The 24,133-nt window shown below is 45.1% G+C and overlaps 2 protein-coding genes and 2 non-coding genes across 13 annotated transcripts in view; 2 read left to right on the top strand and 2 right to left on the bottom strand.

Moving 5' to 3' along the window:
• Positions 1-2: 2 nt before the first annotated feature.
• Positions 3-13,778, bottom strand: hltf (helicase-like transcription factor). 6 transcript variants are annotated; one of them, XM_086127019.1, is made up of 27 exons: positions 13,646-13,778; positions 13,370-13,462; positions 11,765-11,964; positions 10,251-10,417; positions 9,333-9,457; positions 9,159-9,241; positions 9,018-9,089; positions 8,079-8,348; positions 7,497-7,571; positions 7,389-7,413; positions 7,262-7,313; positions 6,702-6,763; positions 6,589-6,624; positions 6,403-6,519; positions 5,699-5,793; positions 5,451-5,594; positions 5,033-5,189; positions 3,856-3,927; positions 3,634-3,769; positions 2,664-2,843; positions 2,261-2,376; positions 1,593-1,774; positions 1,392-1,517; positions 1,149-1,261; positions 858-1,038; positions 470-550; positions 3-373 (listed from the first exon to the last, which is right to left on the bottom strand). In XM_086127019.1, exons 3-27 carry the CDS (start codon positions 11,957-11,959, stop codon positions 230-232), a joined length of 3,006 nt encoding a protein of 1,001 aa, XP_085983145.1. In that variant the 5' UTR covers positions 11,960-11,964; positions 13,370-13,462; positions 13,646-13,778; the 3' UTR covers positions 3-229. The 6 variants fall into 6 exon arrangements, with proteins under 6 accessions (XP_085983145.1, XP_085983141.1, XP_085983143.1 ...); XM_086127015.1 differs by lacking the exon at positions 13,646-13,778 and having other exon boundaries at positions 13,370-13,499; XM_086127017.1 differs by lacking the exon at positions 13,646-13,778 and having other exon boundaries at positions 8,079-8,270; positions 13,370-13,499.
• The window catches only part of LOC147196625 (serine/threonine-protein kinase PAK 2-like), a 51,293-nt gene continuing 39,877 nt past the window's right edge, over positions 12,718-24,133 (top strand). Inside the window, exons 1-16 of one of the 5 annotated variants that reach the window (XM_086127025.1) lie at positions 12,718-12,908; positions 14,018-14,158; positions 15,259-15,427; positions 15,535-15,637; positions 16,947-17,140; positions 17,275-17,381; positions 17,511-17,658; positions 17,751-17,767; positions 17,848-17,958; positions 18,241-18,364; positions 18,441-18,504; positions 19,166-19,214; positions 19,556-19,668; positions 20,220-20,337; positions 21,409-21,508; positions 21,809-22,005. In XM_086127025.1, the coding sequence (XP_085983151.1) occupies positions 16,963-17,140; positions 17,275-17,381; positions 17,511-17,658; positions 17,751-17,767; positions 17,848-17,958; positions 18,241-18,364; positions 18,441-18,504; positions 19,166-19,214; positions 19,556-19,668; positions 20,220-20,337; positions 21,409-21,508; positions 21,809-22,005 (1,326 nt within the window). In that variant the 5' untranslated portion in view covers positions 12,718-12,908; positions 14,018-14,158; positions 15,259-15,427; positions 15,535-15,637; positions 16,947-16,962. Of the gene's footprint in view, positions 12,909-14,017; positions 14,159-15,258; positions 15,428-15,534; positions 15,751-16,946; positions 17,141-17,274; positions 17,382-17,510; positions 17,659-17,750; positions 17,768-17,847; positions 17,959-18,240; positions 18,365-18,440; positions 18,505-19,165; positions 19,215-19,555; positions 19,669-20,219; positions 20,338-21,408; positions 21,509-21,808; positions 22,006-24,133 lie in introns of those variants that run through there. The other 4 variants (XM_086127021.1, XM_086127022.1, XM_086127026.1 and 1 more) reach the window with 4 other exon arrangements.
• Positions 22,420-22,492, bottom strand: trnar-ucg (transfer RNA arginine (anticodon UCG)). The gene has a single exon. It is a non-coding gene; the product is annotated as a tRNA-Arg (tRNA).
• On the top strand, positions 22,664-22,736 carry trnai-uau (transfer RNA isoleucine (anticodon UAU)). Its single transcript has one exon. It is a non-coding gene; the product is annotated as a tRNA-Ile (tRNA).

The following is a 24,133-nucleotide window of genomic DNA, read 5'->3' as shown; positions in this document are numbered from 1 at the left end:
ACTGCTCAGGAACATTTTTATTCAAATACAGCCAAAGAAAGCTTTATGAACATGATATTTGGAGCATTTATGGCTTCCTTTTTGTTTTTGACAATTGGATTCCCCGCCCCTCTGAATTGAATGTGTGTGACTGGGTCCTTGATTCTAAAATGGCAACGATTGGACTTCAGTTTGGAATGGCCAACGTCGGAAACGAGAAAAGAGAGAGGGGTGCACACTTGTCCACTTTCTACAACTTCATAAGCGCCTTGATGTCGTTAATGCGCGACGTCTTGCGGTCGTTGTCCACGGAGCCGAACGCCACCTCCACCAGCTCCTGCTTCTGCCTCTGGATCTTCACCATGTTCTCCTCCACAGAGTCTTTTACGATGAACTGCAGCATAGATGCATATATATATATATATATAATATCTTTCCGTCTATATTTTATTTAGGATTAGAAAATACAGCTTTTCTCCAATTTTCCCACCTTAGTTACAAATACTTTTCTCTTCTGACCCAGACGGTGGCAACGGTCAATGCATTGCTCCTCTGTGGCTGGGTTCCATGCCTAAAGAGACACCAAGTAAGAGCTGGGCAGGATTTAGCCTTCACAGTTAATCTGATTTCAATCAAATTTTTCCTCCTGTTTGTTTAAAGAAAAAGCAAATGACACCGGAAGAAAAATGCTTTGCTTCCCCATCTTACTTTTTGGATTTTATTTTCTTCTGACAAAAATACAACTTTCGATTCCTAAAAATATGACAAGGAAAACTTTGTGTATTTTCATTTAAAATAGCACACTTTCCCTTAAAATAATAAAACAGGACTTTGTTATCCAAATCTGCCCCCCCTACACACACACACGTTCTACTCACAGGGTCCATGAGGAAGACATGGGAGGCGGCGGTGAAGTTGAGTCCCACCCCCCCGGCTTTGAGCGACAGCAACATGATAGCGGGGCTGCTTGGGGTCACGCTCTGGAAGTCTTGGATCACCTGGGCGCGCTTCTTTTGACTCATGGTGCCGTCCAATCGCACAAACCTGAAGCCGTGCTCCCTAACCCGCACATCGTCACATCATGATGGATGCCTTTCGGACATGATTGACAGGCGGGACCGTGTGCGTGCGTGGGCGCGCGCGTGTGCGTGTGTGAGAGGGAGTGGTACCTGAGCGGCGTCTCCAGGATGGTGAGGAAGCGAGTGAATTGTGAGACCACCAAAGATTTGATGGTGCCGTCTTCACGTCGCAGACGTAGCAGGTTGCCAATCAGCGCTTGGATCTGCGCATGCACACAACGTAGCGACACCATTAGCAACCAAACGGGCATGCTTACTGTCACACATCTCTTGCCTGCCTTGGGCAGTGAGGGCTTTCCTAAACCGCACGTTGCGTCTGGAGCGGCGCATTACCTTTGAGCTGGTCCTCCACTTGCCGGGACTTCTTCCTCCATTTCCTTCCGCCATCTCCTCCTGCGGGAACTCCACCAGCTCGTTGATCTTGATGTCACTCCGACAAAGAGGGCAGCGGGCGCTCTCCTGTATGCGCACAGGTCACAAGTAAGTCGCCAGTCTTTTTAAGTGCAATTCAAGCATGCGAGACATCCGGCATACCTGCTCTGTGCCAATGACCTGTGCGATGCAGGGGCGGCAGTAAACGTGGGCGCAGTGCGTAATCACGGGCAGGCGCACCGAGTCCAGGCACACGGAACACTCCTCGTCCGAGCCGCTTGCCAGCACCACGCGCAGCTTCTCGATCAGGTGCTCGCGAAGCTCGGCCGGCGTGGCCGCCAAGCCTGCAAGGGGCCATAACGGTGAAAGACTGAGGCCACGGTTGGTTTTACTTTGTTGTTGTTGTCTTGCATTCTAGCAATGTACCAGTAAATGTTTTCTTAAAACGACAAAAGAAATCGACAACTTCATTTTCATGGAAAAAAAAAAAAGTTTGGCTATTTCAAATTTTTTAAAATACAACTTAATACTTTTCCAAAAATCGCAATGTTTCTAAAATTGCAATCATTTCAAGAGAAAAAAAACCCGCAATTCAATTCTCATAAATCTAAGACTAAGTAAATTTGGGTTTTACTTTTAAGAATTTTTCCTCCTAAGATCATACATTGTCTTGAAAAATACAAGTTGAAAACTTCTTTCTCGCAAGATCGCAAATTTATCTCCTAAAAATAATTTTGCTTCTTATTACACTGCTATTTCATACTCGCAAAGAAGCATTTCAATCTTTTTTTTGCCCGTGACAGCTGACAGTTGCAGGAGGTGCTGCGTACCTGCATCAGAGACGGTCTTAGACAGCAGGTCAGGGTGGCAGCAGTGCTGTCGCAGCCTCATCAGGATGGCCAGCACATCCGCATAATTCCTCAAAACTGTCCCTTCAGCAACATATCTAAAAAAAAACAACACACAAAATACCATCAAGAAGGGCTGAGTGATTCAGAGATGTTATTGAGGAAGTGGAGTTCAGTTGTCAGGACGAGTTTTGTTTTGTATAATTTAACATTTTTTGCAGCGTCCAAAGTTTAAAACACATCCACGCTGACACACACTGCTAATACTAACAACATGACTGTGAAGAAAGAAGAAGTCGCTCTATTCAACGACTTCCCGAACACAGGAGGAAAAAAAAGCAAAATGTTTGTCTTTGTTGTTGTTTTTTTAAAATAATCAATATACCTGCCGATGGTGTGTCTTCCTTCATTGTGTGCCAGCTCGTACTCCTCGCGCTCTGAGGCGCTGAGCTCCACCTGTTCCACGCACACGCTCTTCTCGGGCAGCGTGACCAGCGGGCGACCGTTCACCTCGCTGGTCTTGGTGCGCCGCAACGTGATGCACTTCACCAGTGTCTGCAGGTTCCTGACAAACAAATTCAGATTTATTATTTTGTGTTAGTATATATATATATATATATATATATATATAATATTATATTTATAGTAGTTTATTACCATTATATTTCCTGTATTTAAAATATATTTTATATTGCATTTTCATCATCAATTATTAATGAATGACTACAGTACATAATCCTTAAAAAAATAAATAAATACCGCACATTCCACACTAAAAGGCACACCGGATTATGAGGCGCACCTTCAATGGCCTATTTTGTAATTTTTTTTCATACAATGGGCGCATCGCATTATAAGACGTAATGTACAATGCATCCACTAGTTGGAGCTATGCTCAAGGAAACGCCAACAGAACGATCAGATGTCAGTAAAACTTTTTTAATAAAGCAGCAACACAGTTCACTTAACCAACAGCAAGTTATAACATTGACTCGTTAACGTTGAGATCTCTTGCCGCTTTTTGCTCTATTTCCGTGTTCAACTGCGTCACTGATCGCCTTAAATTTGAACTGCGTTGTCAGCATGTCTTGAAATACTACCGTAATGACCATACACAAGGCGCATCGGATTTTAAGGTGCACTGTGAGCTTTTAAGAAAATGGAAGGCTTAAAAAAAAAAAACTCTACCAAAATCAATTTCAACCAAAAATGTGTGAATCGTATGGAAATTCCGTAACATTTGGCATTTTCTACAAAAAGTGGGAGTTGATTTCCCCTTAAAAAATAAAAACACTGGGAACAGTGAGAATAAGGCTTCTTTGGTGAACACAGCTGAGAAATAAAGGTGGCCTTACTGCAGGCCGGCTCGGTCTCCTTGCGTCACGGGCCTCTGGATGACTCGATTCCACCATTCCCTCACGTCGAACGGCTTGAGACGCAGGAAGGCCAGCAGCATCCAAAGGTCTTTCACGCTGTTCTGAATGGGCGTCCCTGGATGGGGACAGCGGACAGGAGACGTCAGTTGACGCACGCGCGCCGCCGTGACGGCTGACAATGGCACTCAGTCGAGCGCAGACCTCCGCCACGGTGGAATATTCCAGATTGCAGCGGTCTGTCTATCAAGTCAAAGAATACTCGGCAAAGAACAGCTGAAAAAAGACAGATTTGCAGGCATTGGAACAGATGTTCAGAACATTCAGATGATTTTATCCCCATTCAAATATGTTTTAAGGAACTGCATCGCAGGAGTTCTGAACATTCTGAGAATCTTTTATCCCATTCAAAGCATTTGAATTCAGAATGCTCCAAATTCTTCGATGAGCCAGTCATCTCAAACTGAGGGCTCCCTCAAGTGGTCAGCTAAAAAAAAACGTCCCTGTTAGAGCGTCTTATACTGTTTTTATAATCCAGTCAATTTTATTTAACTTTGAATTGCTGTATTTTACAGACCATTGATTTGGGCACACCAAACTGTTAGGCCCAAATTCAATAAATGGGTCTATTTAAAAAAATAAAATTAAAAAAAGATGCACGGGGTTGGAGGGAGCATTATTTAGCTCTATTATCCTTGGTTCAGACCGGACGTGAAATACTGTATGTCGTGTCTCGCTTGGTATTGTTGGCGGTGGAACTACACGGGGGTCGTTTCGAGCGGAGGGCACCCTTTGACAGACGGGGGGAAAAAAAATGTTTGAACATCTCTCTTCAATCGGGTGACAAGTGGTTGTGTTATTACTGTGGCTAATGCTAAATGCTATCTTGGTTGACAGTTCAACAGCTGTAGACAAGTCAATGCACTCATCACTATCTAAACAATTTTTTGCTCGGTTCCGGCAGCTACTGGAAAAGCCGGCTGTGTGGTGTACCTCCTGCCGGGTCTGGTCCCACATTGTAACAATCGAAACACGCCGCCAGAAAAGCTCATCTGGCGTTGGCGAGTGCCGATTTCGGCTCAAGGGACTACATTTCCCATGATTCTTAGACACGGAAGCAGGAGGCAGTTCGGGCTTTGGTATGACAAAATACTACATATTACATGCAGATGAGAATGAGAACCCCACACGTGATTGTTACACTAAATGGGAATGAATGTAACTTTATTCACATAGACGGCAATGATATAATCCCACATCGCGACATTGGAAATGCGCGGCTGGAACCGTTCGGCTGGTCGCAGCATTCGGCGAGTCGTAGGACTACATTTCCCATGATTCTGCCTACAGTTCTGTTAGGTGTGCGTGTGTGCTTGTGTACCGGACAGAATCCAGCGTCGCTTTGCTTTGAGGTCCAGAACGGCCTTGCTCATCTGTGTGTTAGGGTTCCGGACCACGTGGCCCTCGTCCAGCACCACCCGCAACCAGTTGATGTCATGCAGGGGACTGCTGACATCATGCAGACTCCTGTTCTTACTCTGAACACAAAGGTGCTCCCATCAGACATGCTCGACATCATGAATATTGCACGGAAGCTTGATTTGAAGAAAATCGTGACTCAAATCGAAATAGCACTCAATGTTAGAAAGAACAAAGACTCTCCATAACTTCAATTGAAAACCCAGGCTAATAAACTTAGCTCCTCCATTCCACCCTCAAATGCCGTCCATACAGAAGAGCGAGCCAGGGAAAAAAAAAAAAAAAAACGTGGCAGGTGGATTAAAAAAAAAAATCCTTACCGTGAAGTCGGCAGCGAGCACGTTGTAGGTGGTGAGCACCACATCCTGAGAGGAAAGGAACTTGGTGCTCCTGTTGCGGTCGGGGCCGTGGTACATGTACACTCTCAGATTGACGTCGGCTCGCACGTGCTCCTCAAACTGGTCCTGCGGACACATACACACGCACGCACGCGTATGCATGCCTTTCCATTAATCCTGCCATCATGGTTTTGAGTTTAGACGATAACGGCGGTGACGGCCGTGCCTACCAGCCAATTGCTGAGCACTGACAGCGGGCATACGATGAGAGTCGCCGCTGCTGATACAGCTTCGCTAGGGTTCTCTGCGGCGTGGTAATCGTGAGCTGTTCAAAGACAAAACATGCCAGGCTCAAATTAAGACGCACTAAAATATTCGCGACAATCTTTTTTATTTTACTAACAAAATTCCGATTCAAATCCTCTTTGCGCTCTTCCGTCCAGCATGGAGGAAATTAAAAATGTTAACATGAGGGCCACCATTGTCATTTCTCTTTTCTTGGAATAATAACTGCTGGAGGGGTTGGAAAAGTCACGAAATATAAGCACAACTTTCAAAATAAAAGAAACACATGTCGTACGTTTACTATAAAAGTCATTAGCTGGTCAACTATGTCTGTTTCCAAAGAGCAGGAGCTCAGACTCGGGGGAAGGTTTCTCTTCCGACAGCACGCAGCCACGAAACTGCCCTAAGATTGGTGTGCCAGGCTTGTGACATCATATTTTTTTTGGGGGGGGGGGGGGGCTGAAGTTGGTTAGTACTGTATAGGTGAAAGATATATCTCTCCATTAAAACACGAGTTTACATTTACTTTGATATATTTTGAATTGGAACAATTTGATTCGATGCACCCTCATTTTTTTTTTCTTTTAAATTTTTTTTTTTTTTTTTTTACACCCCAAGATTTAAGCATTTTCGATCCTTAGTATCTCACCCAGCATGGAGCTGGCCTTCTTCTTCTTCTTTTTCTTCTTGAAGGAATTAGTCGTCGACGGCGGCCCTTGGCACAGCGCAGAGGCAAAGTCGGCATCCTCCAGCAACAGCGACGCCTCTACACGACATCGCGTTAACACGGAAAACTTCAAAACGTCAGATGTGACTATTCATTATGCGCACTTACCATATTTCCGCTTGGTGGGTTTTGTCGTTCTTCTGCCTGAAACGGCGGAGCAAAGTATTGAAATCTATGCGGTAGCCGCGACAAAGACGGTTGGCTAAGATTCAGGATCCCACCTTTCTCTGACAGCTTTGCTGCGTCGACATTTGGTGAGGAAAAAGATTGCTCCATGTGGACCCTGGCACGTGAACATAAATGTTCGATCAGTGACAACAATGGATGAAGGGCGCCCACCCTTTCAACATAACACCCTCAATTTCAAATTTCAGCTTCAACACTCATACTTGATGTACAAAATTTCTAGGACCACTGCATTGGACAAGAAGCGAGTATAGAGGTGAGCGGAAGAAAAAAAGTATTCAGCAAATTCTCTCAATCTAGAATTTAGCTTTCCGGGTATCAAATAAGACTTTCGAACCGTGACACGTGGCGGTATCGAATGCACGATGCGTACGGTAGCAATTTTCGTGTTGAAATTCAGCTTTACGAACGCCATGTTTGGGCGAGAGTTGAAGAGCATTTTTTTAAAGAACAACTGTTTCGCGACGCTTGCTCCATCCCGCATGAAGCGGTATTTTCGCTCTTCACTTCAGCTTCATCAGGAACAGTATACACCTGCACTAAGAAGTCCAATATGAGCTCTGACAACGATGTGGGAATAGTGTGTGACACATACAGGCTGGAGTGTAGACCGTGAGCCACCGCGCCACTCGGTCCGGCTCCATCAGCTACAAAGTGAAAACACGGTTAGGTTCTCTTCGGCAAAAACTTGCAAGATTGGTTTTGAAGTGTGCGAGTCATACTTTTTCGAGGTGAAGATTGCTCCTGCTGTAAACGCACCGCAAACACAACATTAGAAACAGCGCGCTGCTCTGCTCATCCGGCGCTTGAATGCTTAGCGTGCCGCTTACGCGGTTGTACACGGGCAGTGGCTTTCCGTCGTGGGAGTTGGTGAGGATGAGCGCGATGGTTGTCAGCGTTTTACCCTGGGAAAGAAATGGGAGTGGATCGGAAGGGTTGTTACGGACCCACCCGCAATCAGTGAAAAGCCACAATATAAAAACATTGATTACATGGTTCTACCCCCGCCACATGCTTTAATCATAAGCATATTTGTTATTGTGTTATTGTGACTTCAAGATGGCGCCACGCGAGAGGCTGACTTTACAGCTCGCTCCGATACTTTTCGTTCTTCTACTTTTGTCCTTTCGTAACTTTGCTGCTGTAAAGTGGGAATTTCTCCTTTGTGAGAGGTTTTCATATTCTTAGTATTTTTAATAAGTAAATAACACAAAATGTATAGAAAGTACTGAGCGTATCGTAGTGTCTGTTACATATGTGTCTGTAAGAGGCAGGGCCTGTTGGCGCGGCTCCGGATGTCAGTGTGTAGGATCTGTGTGTTGATGTGTGCCTTTCAAGCATTCACATATTAATGACATCATCAATTAATCGACATCGACGCGACGATTATCGGCAAGATATCATCCACTCACCAGTCCCATGTCGTCTGCCAGTATCCCGCCGAGGACCCTCTCGGGTATTTCTTTGGCCGAGAAGCACGTCAGAGTGTTGTAGTACAGATCGCCGCGCTTCTCCCAAAAGGGCGGCAGCACACACTCGTTCTCGCGGGCGCACATCCACGACAGCGCTTGCCGCTGGTGGGGCAGCAGCGGCGTGGCCACAGACTGTGGAAACAACATGGCGGGCACATCGGGCAGCGCCTTCGATTTGATATCGAACAGAGTCGAGGTTTCACGATGTTTCTGTATTCAATACAGACAAGTGATATACAAGGGGTCATTCAATATATAAGGTGGCTTTGACCATAAAAGTGTTTCTAATCACGATAAAAGCTGTTTTACAATTTTATAATGGTGAATAAATGAAATGGGAAACATGGCCTCATGTAGCTTACTTATTATTTTAATACTGTATAAAAACACCAGTGAGCATTACAATTGGCAAGGGAAAGGAAACCGCCCGTGAACCGCACTGAGTGGCCCCGTGATTAATTTGCAAAAAGAAAAAAAAGAAAACAAAAAGATGATTTTGAGTGAGTTGATTTTTGTGAGAGAAAAAATGCGTTGTTGCACTTCTGTTGGGTTTGCCTCTCAGCAGTTTTGTGCTGTCCTTGAATGGGATTTTATTGCAATGGGCAAAAAAAAAATAGTGTTTAATTGTTTGCTTTAAACAGTTTGTTGTTGGCTTAGGATAGTGAATCTATTCTATCCACGCACTGAAAAATGCATGATTAAAAATCACATATATTAAGAGCACCTATGCACCTATTTTGTCCATATTTAAAAGGGAATTTTTGTCAGAAATCCGTTGGAAAGTGCGTGGTTCTACGTGGCCCCCTCCACAGTAAAGTTGCCCATCCCTGCAATCGGCTATGACATGATACTGTCAACACAAACTGTACGTCCCCATACCTCAGCTGCTTCCTTTTCACCATCTTTACTTTCCAGCAGGCCTTCGAAGAGGTTATCAAAGGCGTTCTTCAACTGAAAGATTCAAAGACACCGTGTATAAAAATCGCGGTAGCAGCAACATATTAGCGACATGTAGCTAACCTCCTCTGCCGTGAGAAGGACCGTCATGCCTCTTTTATTCAAGGCCATCCCAGCTCCGGAGCTAGACAGCTTCTGATTCGCACCTGAGTTAAAAACACACACACACAAGAGTAATCGACATCTATTGCACACAAAGTATCTATTATTCCAAGAGGTGAGTGCAGTGAACGCCACCTGTGATGAGTTTGTACCCATAGCATGCCAAACGTTGAATGACGGCGCTCTTGTTCTCCTCCTTTCCCCAGAAGGACAAAATCACAGGCATGGAGAATCTGTTCTTTGTCGAAGAGTGCACCACGCTGAAAGAAAAATGCGACAATTGCTGAAGAGCATTCAAACCAGTACACGCCACTGCCCCGCAAAAAAGTTATTCATGATTATGACACATTTTTGGATTTAAATCTCCAGATCTCTCAACCGGCGTCAAAATTCTCAGCTCGTGCAGGGCATCAAGGCAACTCCTTTTTATATTCCCACAATTGCCATGAAAATAATCCAATTAAAACCAGTTTTTTTCTGATATTTAACTCATTCTTCCATGTCGCTACTAATTCACTTGAGACCATTCCAAATTCAAAACATTCATCTCATTCTTTAATAATGTAAATGTTTTTCACATTCCCCAAATTCACACCTTTTTCGGTATCCGGCATTTCCTTTGACAAAAACTTTTAATTTAAGATGTCTTTTTTTCACAATCTAATCTTTCCATACATTTCTCAACTGATTCACTCAGCTTCAACTTCCAAAAATTCAATTTATTCAGTATACCCGGAGAAACCCCACGCAGGCACGGGGAGAACATGCAAACTCCACCCAGGAATGCCGGAGCCGGAAACAAAACCCTGCGCCTCTGCACTGTGAGGCGGACGTACTAACCAGTCGCCTACTGTGCCGCTCATCCTTCCACATTCCTCCACTAATTCAAACCATTCCAATATCAAACACTTCAGCTCATTTCGGACACATCACGAGCTCTTTACCACATTCCCCAAATTGCCACTATTTTCAATATTGCACCTTTTTTCCAAGAAAAAAATTAATTCCTTGAACAATTTGCATTCTACATTTCACTTCAAAGTCCCATCTCACCCTTCTACTTTAGCCAACTTGCGGTCCAAGATGTACGCCATGGCTTCAGCCAGGTCTTTCCTGATGTGGCCAACTTGGCTGCCGTAGATGTTGGCGACCATGATGGCGTTGCGGTCGTAAAGGTTATGGGGTTCACGCTCCAGGCCCACCATTTCGCCTTGGTTCACCTGTTCAACGAGTGATGCCGTTCACGTTGGTTATGCATCAGTCAGGTGAGTATGCAGCCGAAAAATCCACATTGGGACGTAAAGGTCTGCGATTGGCTGGCAAAAGCTGGGGTGTACCGTAAATATACCATACTGGTTGCAGGCCAATCACAAGGCAAATTCACACTCGCAATCACACCTATGAACAATTCAACATCTCTTGTCCTAGCTGCTCAAATCAAAGTAATTTGTAATACGTGTCTGGAGAAGACATCTTTGCATATACGGTGGTTAACTTTTTTTTTGAAGGAATGTGAAAATAGGGCTGAATGATGGGTACAGTCTAATTCTGGACCAGATTATTTCCATTCATAATTGACTCTTGAGATAACGTGACTTTTTTTCCTGGGAAGTGAGCTATGCGTACCAATGACATATCGACAAGTGAGGTTAACTTGTTTTTTTTTTTTTTACACTTGAATCGCAGGCTAAAAAGTGACCGTGTTGAAATCTACATTGTCTTTTTATTGGGCTGTTTGTGATTGCGGTGACACTGGAACACATCACTTTCGTTGATAAGTGATTTCTAGAGGGCAATTTACGTGTGCTGTATTCAACAACTTTCGTGTTTTCCTTTTTCTTTGGCTTATTTTGTGCTTTTGTGAACTCCTAAATATCCATGCATCAATTTTCATGTTTTGCCACTTGCTGTCCACGTAAAATGACATCACAATTGCGGTCTCAGGTAATGACCAATTATGGCTCAGCTGTTCGCTCAATTTGGTCATGTGATAATCACAAGCTGAGCTGTGATTGGTCATCACCCAAGCCAGCAACTCTGATGATGTCATTTCCAGTTGACAGCATGTGGCAAAATTGCCCCTTTTGATTTGACTTCCCAAATGAAAGAGCCACGATTGGCTGGCAGATTATTCGGTCAGTTACACTTCCCGGTTCCTCGGAACAGAAGAAACTGTTCTGAAGTTGACAGTGCACCATTTTTGTGCTTTTATAAATTGTGCTTTTAAGTGAAAATTGCTCACGGTCACAGCCATTTCAATGTCACCATCTGAATGGGCTCTATGGCTTGTTTTTCCACTTAGATCAACGCAATTGGAACTAACCCATTTTAAAATTTAGTGGTGTATTCACATCACATGCCGGTTGTGGTCCAACTTTGAAGGGTCCACTGTACTTTCTGAAGCAAGTTTAATAAGACATATGGCCGGGAGATATCTTAACTCCAGTTGGTAAACGGTTTGCCAAAGCAGGCCATAATAAGAATTATGTAATTATTGGAGATGAATGAGCAAAAGAGAGCATGTATTGACCACTTTTATGGTGGGAGGGTTTCATGTGGATGCTCACCACCCCGCTGTAATATTTGAGGCCCACTACTGTGCCCTGGATCTGGCCGAACAGCACGTTGCCGTCGGCGTCCATCTCGTCAGAGGCGGCGGCCCGGATGGCCTGGGAGAGGCTGTTGTTCTGGTCCAAGCGCTCGGTGAAGAGGTCCACCTCGCTGTACCTGTCCCAACTGAACCAGCTCCTACGGAAAGCCATTCCGCCTGCACACATGTTTACACATATAAATTCAGTCAGTGAAGTACGGAGAAAGGCAAGGAGTGGTTCCAGCTCGGAGTGGGAAGGATGAGCTGTTTCAAGTCCGGACTAACCTAGCAGCTATTACTGAAGGCGTTCTGTGATTCGCGTACGGCGGTTGATGGGTGGTTAGCGCGTTGGGCGCGTTAGCTTAGCACGCCGGTTTGATACACAGCCTTGTTTCGCACGTTTCACAGCGAGTCTGACTCGGCTGGCGACAACAGTGTACGGCGTGTTTGTCATGAACGCCTTCCCGACTTTAGTGTCGCCCCTGGCTTACAGTCGCCCTTTTGCCCCTCCCAAAGCGCTCTCGACGTGAGTGATGATGGAGGCTCTTTTACAGTTGCCTTTGCTTGCACCTCGTGACGTCAGAGCAAAACATTCCGCCAGCCCAGGATACACGGGTTTAAAATATGACCTTTTTTAAGGCAACACGTTTTATGTTCACAATTTGATTTAATAACGGCATTAAACGCAGTTCCGAAAACTATCGTTCTTACTCGGCACGTCTAACGGCATTTAATTGTAAACACTTCACCCACTTTGCCACGCATATTGTCTACTATTTTCCGATGTCATTGAATGCAACAATCTATTGTCGGTTTCCGCGCCGTTCCGCATTTGCTACGGAAGCCACGACGTCCAAATATGTACGACATTCCGCTTCCTTTCCACGCAACGGATTCTTCCTCCTCCGGGGCTGAGCAAAACGCCAAGGCAGGGAGAGGTCAGGGGAGAGAAAAGGGCAAAAAACGATACACGATGCCGTATTAACACATCCAGAGCATTAAAGAAGCTTCAAATCGGCAGCTTTTTTTCTTTTCCGTATTTTGAGGCAAAGAAAACGGGGGCGGAGTCTGAGGAGTTTGATTCAAGTGCATTCCGTTTTTTTGTGGTTGACGGTGAACCGGTGAGTTGAGAATGGTTATTCTCTCGTTTACAAGTCACGCGTTGTGCTGACCGACACCGAAACAAGGAATTGTCATCCTGCGCCATGTGAATGAATCTTCTTTTTGAAGTATTCCTTGTGTTTAGATTGACGGCTTTCACGTCTGTTCAATACTGATCAACGTCCCTACCAGTCAGTGGCCACAAAAACCTATTATCATGCATTTGGACCAGAACGACCAAAACATTGCTGTTCTCTGATTTGCTACTTTTTGTACAGGGGAAAAAGGCCTGCAGTCACCAAGGTGGATCAGTTTTTGTTGAAGCAGTCATGACAGAGCCAAGTCACTGTGATTATAATCGCAAAGGTTTTCTTCTAGTTCAGAAATACGTGACAAGACAATTGAAGTGTAGCAACATGGATTCCCCACTTATGTATCGGTAGTAAACACAATTTTGAAAAGAAAAAACATGTACAATTACAAGTTGTGGCAGGGGTGTGCAGACGGTGAAGCCAACTTGACAGGAGGCCTCGGCATCTATCAGCCTCCCTCCTTACGCCCACAACGCCTACATCTAGGAGTGAAAGACATAAAATCTGAAAATTCTCCATCTCCGGGTTAACTTTCTTTCGTAAACCTCGGTAGACTGTGTCGAAAAACATAATTGATGAGTACAGCCGTGCTGGCATTGAATGTTTGAATTCCAATTGACAAGTACTTGTCGGTCACAGTGAGTGAGTGAGTCGTGCTGACGTACCGTTTCACTCTCTAAATCGGAGGAGTAATCGTGAGAAAATGAAGAACTCGCTTTATCCACCTCACGCTCCCATGTCTTTCGACAGACCGCTCAAGCTCTCGTCCTTCCCCTCAAAGTAACTGCTGCCTTTTTGGTCTCTTCTTCAAACTGGCGAACTCCCGATTACGTAACCTTTGTCAATACCCTCAAATAGAGCAGCAGGGGGCCACAAACTTAAATTCACAAGTTACTACAACACCCAAATATCAATGACCTATAATTACCAAATTATTGGAAATAATAAACCAATTGACAGTTAACATTTCACCACTCAATTCCTCTGACGTATCTATTTCAATACTCTATTGATCATCAAAGTTTGCTTTCCACTAGCACCAGTTGTTTCTGGACTGGAGGCCCAAGAATAGATGGTTGGGTCTTTTCTGACAGGAGTCCATGGCCTGGTCTGCATTAGAGCCACTACCATTTTCACCGTAGAAACTGGAAACTTGTACAGAACATGGAGGCAAAAAGGTGATTACACGCCGGCTTTTGCAGTGTTGTGTGGTTGAATAACAGGATGTGGAGGTGAGTGGCCAGGTGGTGTTTATATACTTGAGTTTTGACCGGAGCGGTCGCAGGAGTCTAGTCGTCATGTGTGGGTGTGTTTGTCTCTCAGTCTGTTGGGCGCGAGTGCACGGGCGTCGTTGCACCTTTCAGGAAGTCCTCCACACCATTTCCTTCTACAGAAGCCCAACAAAGAGACCACGCTGGTCACTTCCTGTAAACAGCTTGGTGTGTTGTGTGTAAATGTGTATGGGGCTGGGAAATAGTCAAAAATTAGGGCAGAACAATGAATCCAATTCAAACCTCATCAAAATACTGGCTTAGACGCATACAGGACAGCCCAGGTCTAAAAATTCCACATGTCGATTGATAAATAGTTGCTAGAACCGGTGAGTGATTGACTCCCACATAAAAAAAAAAAGTTTATTGTCTGTAGTTGCCACATGATGGCGCCAAACCACTTTTTACTACTAAAAGCTATTGCCTGCAAGAAGCTCCTCCCCTCAGTTCATCGTTAGTGTTTGGCACCAATAAAATATAAGATAAGATAAGATAAGAAAACCTTTATTAGTCTCGCAATGGAGAAATTCCCAATTCACAGCAGCAAAGTTATGAAAGCAAGAAGTAGAACAACAAAATATAGGAGCTGCTGGAAAGGCAGCCACTCTCGCGGCGCCATTTTGAAGTCAAAATAACACAACACAACACATAGGACACAGACAGTCGTGCAATCTTCACCAATTTTCTGCATACACTTTGTTGTCTGAAGCAGTTATAGATGAAAGAGGAGAGGATCAAAGTGTCCTTTCTATGAAATCATTGAAACTTATATTATCTCATGAATATACAGGACGAGTGCTGGTTACACCACCTGGGAAAAAAATGGTGTGTTGAATTCATCAAGTGGTTATACAAAATAAAATCTTCTGATCCAGATAGATTTTGAAGGACATGTCTCCGTAATGTAGAACCCTGTATAAGAAATAAACATCAGCAGGGACATGCTTCTAACTATGAAAGCCTCTAAAAAAATCCATCTATTTTCAACACCACCTATCCTTGAACAGGGTCACGGGGGTTGCTGGAGCCTATCCCAGCTGACTTCGGGTGGAAGGCGGACTACACCCTGAACTGGCCGCCAGTGGGTCGCAGGGCACATATAGAGGCGAACAACCACTCACATCCACATCGACTTCGTCACTGAGTGGGAACTGATCGCATGCTGTCCCCTCACAGGTCAGGCGAGTGCACTATTAGCTCATTTTTATCGCTCGGGGCCAACTCAGATCATTAGATCAGATCGACAATAGGAATCACTCTTTCTATGTGTGTGTGCCCCGGAGCAATGGAATCCTATCTGGGCCCAGGCAAGTATACACTTGCCCAGTGTACCGTCGCTGTGGAATGAGGCGGCCAGCTCAGACCTGCCTTGCAAAAAGTGTTAAGGTAAGGGGCTGGCATGAGCCAGGGCGCTCAGTGGTAGGTAAACGCAGCAAAGAAAGAGGGACGTAGAACTAACGGCTCTTGGGTCTTCTGTAAGACAGAAGAGGCATCAGAAGGTTAGTGCCTGGTCGCCATCGTCAAAGATGAGATGAATGATATCGGCGGAGTGGTCGCTTGTATGTCCGTTTTCGCTTTCTGGGTTGTCGGGATGGGATGAAGGGCCTTTTTGGAAAATCATGCCAAAGTCTTTTTCCTTTGTTTGTGTTTTTCTTTCCTTTTTTTACATCCAATTCACAAAACACTTCCTGTTTCCTGTTTGTGATGTCACAGCAAAAAAAATAAGGCCACTTTACGAGGCCATGAAAGCGCTTCTGCTTTTCTGATTGTGGTTTGTTGCTTTTCATTGTGGCTGACAACATGCAGCTACATGAGGAGACTCTCTCATTTCTGTAAAACTCATGCTCTTATCATTCGGGGTTGTGTGACTTTTGATTTTTTTTGTTACAGGACCTTTGCCCAATGCAAGTCATTCACATTTTGTCCAATTATGCCATTGGAGTGCCCGCTTATGCGTGAACCGTTCGGTCTTGGTGGAGGTCTTAGCTCATTTGCATGCTCATGAGTTATCCTTTGGTCATCTCTCAGGTTTACACGCGGTCAGTGATCGACCCTCTCCCGCCTCCGGAGGGCGACAAGTAGCTGGTGACATGTCACTCATATTTTTTCAGTATAGCAGTCTAATTTTTGTGTTGTAAATCACAGAAGGAGGCAATACTTTGCAGTCTATCTTTACTGACAACGGACAGCTCATCCAGAGGTTTTGCAGAACTTACATGTTAGGCCACAAGACCATTGACAGGGGCCGGGTGAAGTCTACTGGAACGTGACGATATTTCCAGCTAGCTGGACAAAAAAAAAAATCCTCTTGCTCGGTGTGCTTGCCACTGGGACATCCAGGGTCGTGCAAACTTGGCCAAACATGTAATATACTTGTACTCGTTCTGGTGTTTGCAATTTGAGGTGTAATCACGGACCTCATCAAGTGAGCTTTCAAGGGCTTCAAACGAACAGCATGTTGCAAAGCTTTTATTCAAAACCGCCGGCAACAAACACCCTGCGATTGTGACCTTCCTCATTTGACTGGCAATATACACGGGCATCGTTCGGATTAAACCTCCTGTGGCCGGTAAAGTCAGCCCTTCAAAATAAAAGCACGCCTGCTGGTGTGCCAGTTTGGATTTGATTTAAAAAAAACAAAAAAAAACCACGTTGAGCATGCTCAATTTATCTCTGCGTATGTTTTTCTCTCCAGGTCCAAGCGTGTGTAGATGTGCGACAGCGGACTGTGCGAGGACAAGCCCCCCGCCCCCCCTGTCAGGATGAGTAGCCAAGGAGGAGGAGCCAAGGACTCCCAGTCGACCAATCATAGCTCTCGGCCGCTTCCGTCCGTGCCTGAGGAGCGCAAATCCAGAAACAAGATCATCTCAATTTTTGCCTCGGAGAAAGGTGACACGCACGCACACACACACACACACACACACACACACACACACACACACACACACACACACACACACACACACACACACACACACACACACACACAGCTAACCAGTTAACATGGACATGTTGCCTTGCAGGAGGTAGGAAGAAGGACCGGGACAAGGATAGGCCGGAGATCTCCTCCCCGTCTGACTTTGAACACACCATCCACGTGGGCTTTGATGCCGTCACTGGAGAGTTCACGGTAAGGGGACAGCATGAACATTTTAGATCAGAACACAGTCGGGGTTAAGGTTTCAAGCAAGGGCAAGAGGCCATGGTTTTAAGTCAGGGATAGGTTTCATGACTCAAATCCCTAATTTCTGATCTCCAGGGCATGCCGGAGCAATGGGCCCGTCTCCTCCAAACCTCCAACATCAGCAAATCTGAACAGAAGCAGAATCCCCAGGCGGTCTTGGATATCCTCAAGTTCTATGACTCCACCAGCGGGAAGCAGAAATACCTCAGCTTCTCAGCCTCAGGTCAGTCTCCTCACCTTCCTTTCTCTGCAATACCATCACACGTTTCCAAGCAAGAACCTTCATTTGTTTGCCTCGTTCCACCACCCACGCAGATAAAGATTCACCGTCGGTGAGCGCCCGCCGATCGGTCAGGTTAAAATATGCTTATCAGTTGCTTCACAAACTTGTACTTCTCCTCCTCCTGCGCAGGCTAAGCAGGTCACCAGCAGCTCCTCGCCGGGCGGCAAAGACGCTGATGACGACGATGACGACGACACGCCGCCGCCCGTCGTGGCGCCCAGGCCGGAACACACCAAGTCGGTGAGTGGTGCGAAAAGAGCAGTAGAGTGGAACAGTTGTTCTCAGACCTTTTACACCAAGGACGACCGACAAAAATAGCGAGCACTCCCGAGTGCCATCAACATGACCAACATTAAATTACAGTGGCATAGTGGGTCTAAGTGTTCATGAAAAACAATGCAAGTCATTCACATTTTGTCCAATTATGCCATTGGAGTGCCCGCTTACGCGTGAACCGTTCGGTCTTGGTGGAGGTCTTAGCTCATTTGCATGCTCATGAGTTATCCTTTGGTCATCTCTCAGGTTTACACGCGGTCAGTGATCGACCCTCTCCCGCCTCCGGAGGGCGACGCGGTCTCCAAGGTGGCCGACAGGCAGAAGAAGAAAGGCGGCAAAATGACGGACGAGGAAATCATGGAGAAACTCAGTAAGACAGCCTGCTCGCTGGTGAAATGGCACCGCGCGGAAGAAACTGATTGGGTTTCGTATTTGTTGTCCTTTAGGAACGATCGTTAGCATCGGAGATCCAAAGAAGAAATACACTCGATACGAGAAGATCGGACAAGGGTGAGGACATGACTTTCTGGAGGAGATGTGGAGCCAACTTTGAGTTTGGCATCCTTGATGAGGGTTTCGAGCAAAGGTTTGGGTTTCAAACCTGAAGTAGGCTTTAGATGTTAAATTAAGGCTTCAAGTTAGGCATCTATCTTGAATTAGATTTTCAAAGTTGGGTTTCAAGCAAATTTCAGGGTTTTAAATTTGGCTTTCAAACCTGGATTAGGGTTTCCTGTAAAGTTGCTATCCTGAGTTAAGGTTTCAAGATAGGGTTAGGTCTCAGTAAAGGCCCTAACTGTAGCTAACCTAACCGTCGCGGCTTCAAATGTCCGCATTGGGGTATCCAGAACCAATGACAGGGTTCTGGTTTTAAATGAGGGTTTCAAATAGTGATTCAAATTTGAGTTTCACGTAATGATAAAGGTTTCAAATTAATATTTCAATCAAGGGTTTGGGTTTACCAATGCGGGTTTTAGGCCTGGATTGGGGTTTCATGCACAGGGTTGTGGGTTCCAGTTTTAAAATTAAATTACTGATTGAATCCTGGGTTAGGGTTTCGAATCAGGATTTTGAGCCGAGGCTTCAAATGCGGGGTTGCACTGCAGCGTGTTTTTAATCACTGTTGGCCATTCGAATCACGTCACCTGTTGCTTTGCTTTTTCTGTATTTACAGAGCATCTGGAACCGTCTACACGGCCATAGATGTTGCTACGGGGCAGGAGGTATGGAACTGTGATACTGTATCGTGACGTACTGTATCTCTATCGTCAGTGTCGCCAAAATGACTCTTTTCAGAAAATCTCCAAAACCGCCATCTTGCTCGAGTTATTAAACCCTGCATCATTCAAGTTGGTATTAACATATTGTACAGCGACATCTCACTTTTCGTAAATTTGGATTATATTGCGTAAGGAAAACAGACGACGTGGGGACAGACCAATAACACAATTTATTTATTTTTTGGGAATGACCATACTTGAACATACACGTTTGGATTTCTGCCCGACACATGTTCCGTGTATTGAAGTGTATGTTGGACTTGTACTTTGTACTTGCCGCGCAGGTGGCCATCAAGCAGATCAACTTGCAGAAGCAGCCCAAGAAAGAGCTGATCATCAACGAGATCCTGGTCATGAAGGAGATGAAGAATCCCAACATTGTCAATTTTGTCGACAGGTACAAGGAAATCAGCACCAACTAACCAACCTGTCATTAGTTGACGTCGCGCCGGGAACCAGTCATGCGTACAGCCATGTGCAAAACCTCTTGAGTCATTTGGCATTTTTTTTCTGAATACAGCACTGTGGAGAAAAAAAAACTGCGATGTAGTGAAGCCGTGATGAATGAAGTGCGATATAGCGAGGGATCGCTGTGATTGTTTCAAAGATTACAGTTTCAAGCAAGATGATCTGAGTTCGCGAATAACTAAAACAGTAACTAAAACTCGAATTGTTTACGAAATGAACTTCAAAACAAAAATGCTTTAAAAGTAAAAAGAAAACTAACTGAAACAACATTTTCCGTTGATAAAGTGCTTTCAAACTAACTGTAGTTATAGCGAAAATGTCCTTTGTTTTCATCTTTGTCAGTGAATATCACATAAAACGTTTGAAATTATCGTTTCAATTCTGGTTTCTGGGTTTGGAATTTGGTGTCAAGTCTGGGTTAAGGTTTGAAATGGGGTGTTTTTGAATAAACATATCAAGCGTGTGCATTTCGTGTTGCAGTTTCCTGGTTGGCGAGGAGCTGTTTGTGGTGATGGAGTACCTGGCGGGTGGCTCCTTGACCGACGTGGTGACGGAGACGTGCATGGACGAGGCCCAGATCGCAGCCGTCTGCAGAGAGGTTTGTTCCGGCGACGCTCATTTCACTTCGGGTCCGCTTCCACTCTTGCGACGACGCAAGCTGGAAAATATGCCCGGGATTCTTTTCTTTGTAACCGCAGCCTGTCCTCATGGAAACGCTCTGGCGGGCGCTTCATTGAATCAGACACGATGGTCACATGCTTCCTCTTCGGGAAACGTATTCAGTGTAGTGGCCATCTTTTAAGTCATGTTTCAACATTTCTATCAAGGATTTTAATTAAAGGTGCGGAGTCTGGAGTAGGGTTTGAAATTAGGCCTCCATGCCTGAGTTAGGGTTTCAAACTAGGCCTTTTAAACAGGGTTAGAGTTTCAAATTAGAGACCCGAGACTTGGTTAGGATTTCAAATGAGAATTTCAAGACAGGGTTTGGGTTTCAAATTAGGGTTTCAAGACAAATTGAAGGTTTCAAATTAGGGTTTAAAGCCTGGGTTAGAATTTGAAATTGATATTTCAAACTCGCCTGAAAGTTTTAGTTGTGGTTTCAAGACCGTCTCGAGATTTCAAATTCTGGTTTCAAACCAGGTGAGGGAATCAAAATATGGTTCAAAGTCAGGGTTGCAGTTTCAAATTAGGGCTTTGATCCATGCTTAGGGTTTTAGATTATGTCTTTAATCCCGGGATAGGGTTTCAAGACAAAGTAAGGGTTTCAAATTAGGACTTCCTATCTGGTTAGGGTTTCATCTGACGGTGTCAAGCCTGTGTGAGGGTTTCAAATGGAGTTTGCAAGACAGTGTTAGGGTTTCAAATTAGGATTTCAATCATATTAGGGTTTTAAACCAGGGTTACCATTGGCAATTGGGGGTTTCCTGCCTGGTTTAGGGTTCCAAGCCAAGATTATGATTTCAAATTACGGTGTTCATGCCTTAGTAAGGTTTTCTAATTAGTGCTTCAAGCCGAAGTTACGGTTCCAAATTAGGGTGTTAAAATCAAATTAGGTTTGCAAGTTATGGTTTCAAACCTGTTTTAGAGTTTCAAATGACTGTCTTCACTGGATCACACAAAAAAAAAGCAAAACACCTTTGTGGAGCCAATGCTGTTTGTTTGCATCCAGGTCCTGCAGGCACTGGAGTTTCTTCACGCCAATCAGGTCATCCATCGAGACATCAAGAGCGACAACGTACTGCTGGGAATGGACGGATCGGTTAAACTCAGTAAGCATGAAGATGAAGAAAATTTCAAATGAAGACAGGTGGAGAAAAATGTTACAAGAATACGTTTACAATTTTCTGAAGGAGAGTGTTTCAAGAATGTGAGAATATTTTGGGGGAACAAGTTGTATATTTATATATATTTTTAAAAATCACAATTATACAATAAGTATAAACTTGTATGCATTTGTATTTGTTGACATTCGGTGGGTCCGGCACTTGTGGGTTTTTTTGGGCTTCAAACGTCCCGACAGTCTCCATCTCAGCCTTTTGCTCCAAGTGTCTTTGTGTCCGTCTTTGCAGCCGACTTTGGCTTCTGCGCTCAGATCACGCCGGAGCAGAGCAAGCGCAGCACCATGGTGGGCACGCCGTACTGGATGGCTCCTGAGGTGGTCACGAGGAAGGCCTATGGGCCCAAAGTGGACATTTGGTCTCTGGGCATCATGGCCATCGAGATGGTGGAGGGAGAGCCGCCCTATCTCAACGAGAACCCTCTCAGGGTCAGTACAGTGAATCGACGCATATTCGGGGGTCTCGGAATCACCAACTCAGACTTTTTTTTTTAAATTGTCATTGTAACCTAGCTGCTTGAGTCATTTTTGGCGAAAGAAAATACCTTTGTGATTGACCATGACCTGTTTGACTGGCTCAACACAGACTTAAAGGCCAAACCATTTTATTTTTCGAGTGCATTTCATACACAAGGCAACCCAAGGTGCTTCACACAACCAAACGCAAAGTCACATTGCGTCAATGGCGACACCTTGCACTTGGTCTGAACGTAGCACGAGTCACCTCATAGGAGTTTTTCATACTTGTCGCCAAGGATAACAAGATTATCCCCAATATTCAATCCATGACAATTTGCAATCCAATCTAAATATATTAAAGAGTCCTACGGGGTAGACATCATCCGACCATGAAGGGACTCGAACCCTCAATCTTCTGATCCGAAGTCAGACGCCTTATCCATTAGGCCACATGGCCACACACCAGTGAACCTGCGTTTGAATTTGCCACAGTTTTCTAGAGCTGACTGCTCGTCATTTTGCAGCCCCAAAAAATCAATGATTTGTTGATGTGCGCTCATGCAACTGAATTTCCGAATCAAAAATTGTTCCTGCCTGTGATCCAATCATGACGTGTACCAGTCATGTAGCCTCGTTAGCGCAGTAGGTAGAGCGTCAGTCTTATAATCTGAAGGTCGTGAGTTCAATCCTCACACGGGGCAAGTGTGTTTCTTTTTAACATGTTTTTTTTAGCGAAGTCCCATTTTGTTAACGATGACACCAGCAACGCAAAACTCGCACTTGGTCTCAATGTAACATAAGTCAACTCATTGCAGATTTTAAGACTTGTCGCCGAGGATGAGAAGTTTATCCCATCATCCAATCCAAGATAATTTGCAATCCGATCTAAATAAATCAGAATCAGAATCAGAATCATCTTTATTGGCCAAGTATGTAGAACACACAAGGAATTTGTCTCCGGTATAACACGCTGCATTAGTATCATCGTAAACAACAAATCATTGAACCATTTTAGAGTAACCAGTAGCAGTATTTGTAGTACAAGAAGAGTGACTACATCAGTGACTGTTTAAGGAGTTAATGGCTAGAGGGAAGAAGCTGTTTAAGTGTCTACTGGATTTGGTGCGCATGGATCTGTAGCGTCTGCCTGAGGGGAGTAGCTGGAAAAGGTGGTGGGCAGGGTGCGGGGGATCCAGGAGGATTTTCCGTGCCCTTGTCTTGATTCTTGCAGTGTGCAAGTCCTCAAAAGTGGGTAGGGCGGTGCCAACGATTTTTTCCGCCGTCCTAACTGTCCGTTGAAGTCGGTTTTTGTCCTTTTTTGTGGCGGCCCCAAACCAAACCGTGATGGAAGAACACAGGATTGATTCGATGACTGCCGTGTAGAACTGTCGTAGCACCTCCTGTGGCAGGCCATGCTTCCTCAGCAGCCTCAGGAGGTACATCCTCTGCCGGGCCCTTTTCAGGATGGAGATGGTGTTGACTTCCCACTCCATGTCCTGGGAGACTGTGATTCCCAGGAACTTGAAGGTCTCGACGGTTGACACAGGGCAGTTGGATAGTGTGAGGGGCAACTGTGGAGAAGAATGTTTCCTGAAGTCCACGATCATCTCTACAGTCTTGAGCGTGTTCAGCCCGAGGTTGTGTCGGCTGCACCAGAGCTCCAGCTGCTCCACTTGTTGGCGGTACGCAGACTCGTCGCCGTCTTTGATGAGACCGATGACCGTGGTGTCGTCTGCGAACTTTATGAGTTTGACAGCTGGATCTGTTGAGGTGCAATCGTTTGTGTAGAGAGAGAAGAGCAGTGGAGAGAGGACACATGCCTGTGGGGCTCCAGTGCTGGTGGTGCGTATTGATGATGTTGTTGCTCCCAGTCTCACCTGTTGTGTCCGTCCCGTCAGGAAGCTGAGGATCCACTGGCAGATCGTAGGGGACACACCGAGGTGGAGAAGTTTGGGGGTGAGGAGTTCCGGGATGATGGTGTTGAACGCAGAGCTGAAATCCACAAACAGAATCATTGCATAGGTCCCTGTGCTGTCGAGGTGCTCGAGGATGTAGTGCAGACCTATGTTGACTGCGTCTTCCACAGACCTGTTTGCCC

The sequence above is a fragment of the Hippocampus guttulatus genome, chromosome 13 (assembly GCF_054856545.1).
Source record: "Hippocampus guttulatus isolate MCC_2025c chromosome 13, RoL_Hgut_1.0, whole genome shotgun sequence".
NCBI classification, from domain to species: Eukaryota; Metazoa; Chordata; class Actinopteri; order Syngnathiformes; family Syngnathidae; genus Hippocampus; species Hippocampus guttulatus.
The sequence above is the reverse complement of the archived record's forward strand: the minus strand, read 5'-3'. Positions and strand labels throughout refer to the sequence as shown.

What these genes read in the sequence shown, in the direction of transcription:
- hltf (XM_086127015.1), bottom strand. Translation starts at nt 13,499, where the DNA reads ATGGAGAATTTTCAGATTTTATGTCTTTCACTCCTAGATGTAGGCGTT. An exon ending in GTGAAAAGGAAGCAGCTGAG is followed by an intron (nt 8,349 to 9,017) that starts GTATGGGGACGT and finishes TATTGAATACAG; the next exon opens with AAACATCGTGAAACCTCGAC. An exon ending in GGAAGACACACCATCGGCAG is followed by an intron (nt 2,377 to 2,663) that starts GTATATTGATTA and finishes GTTTTTTTTTAG; the next exon opens with ATATGTTGCTGAAGGGACAG.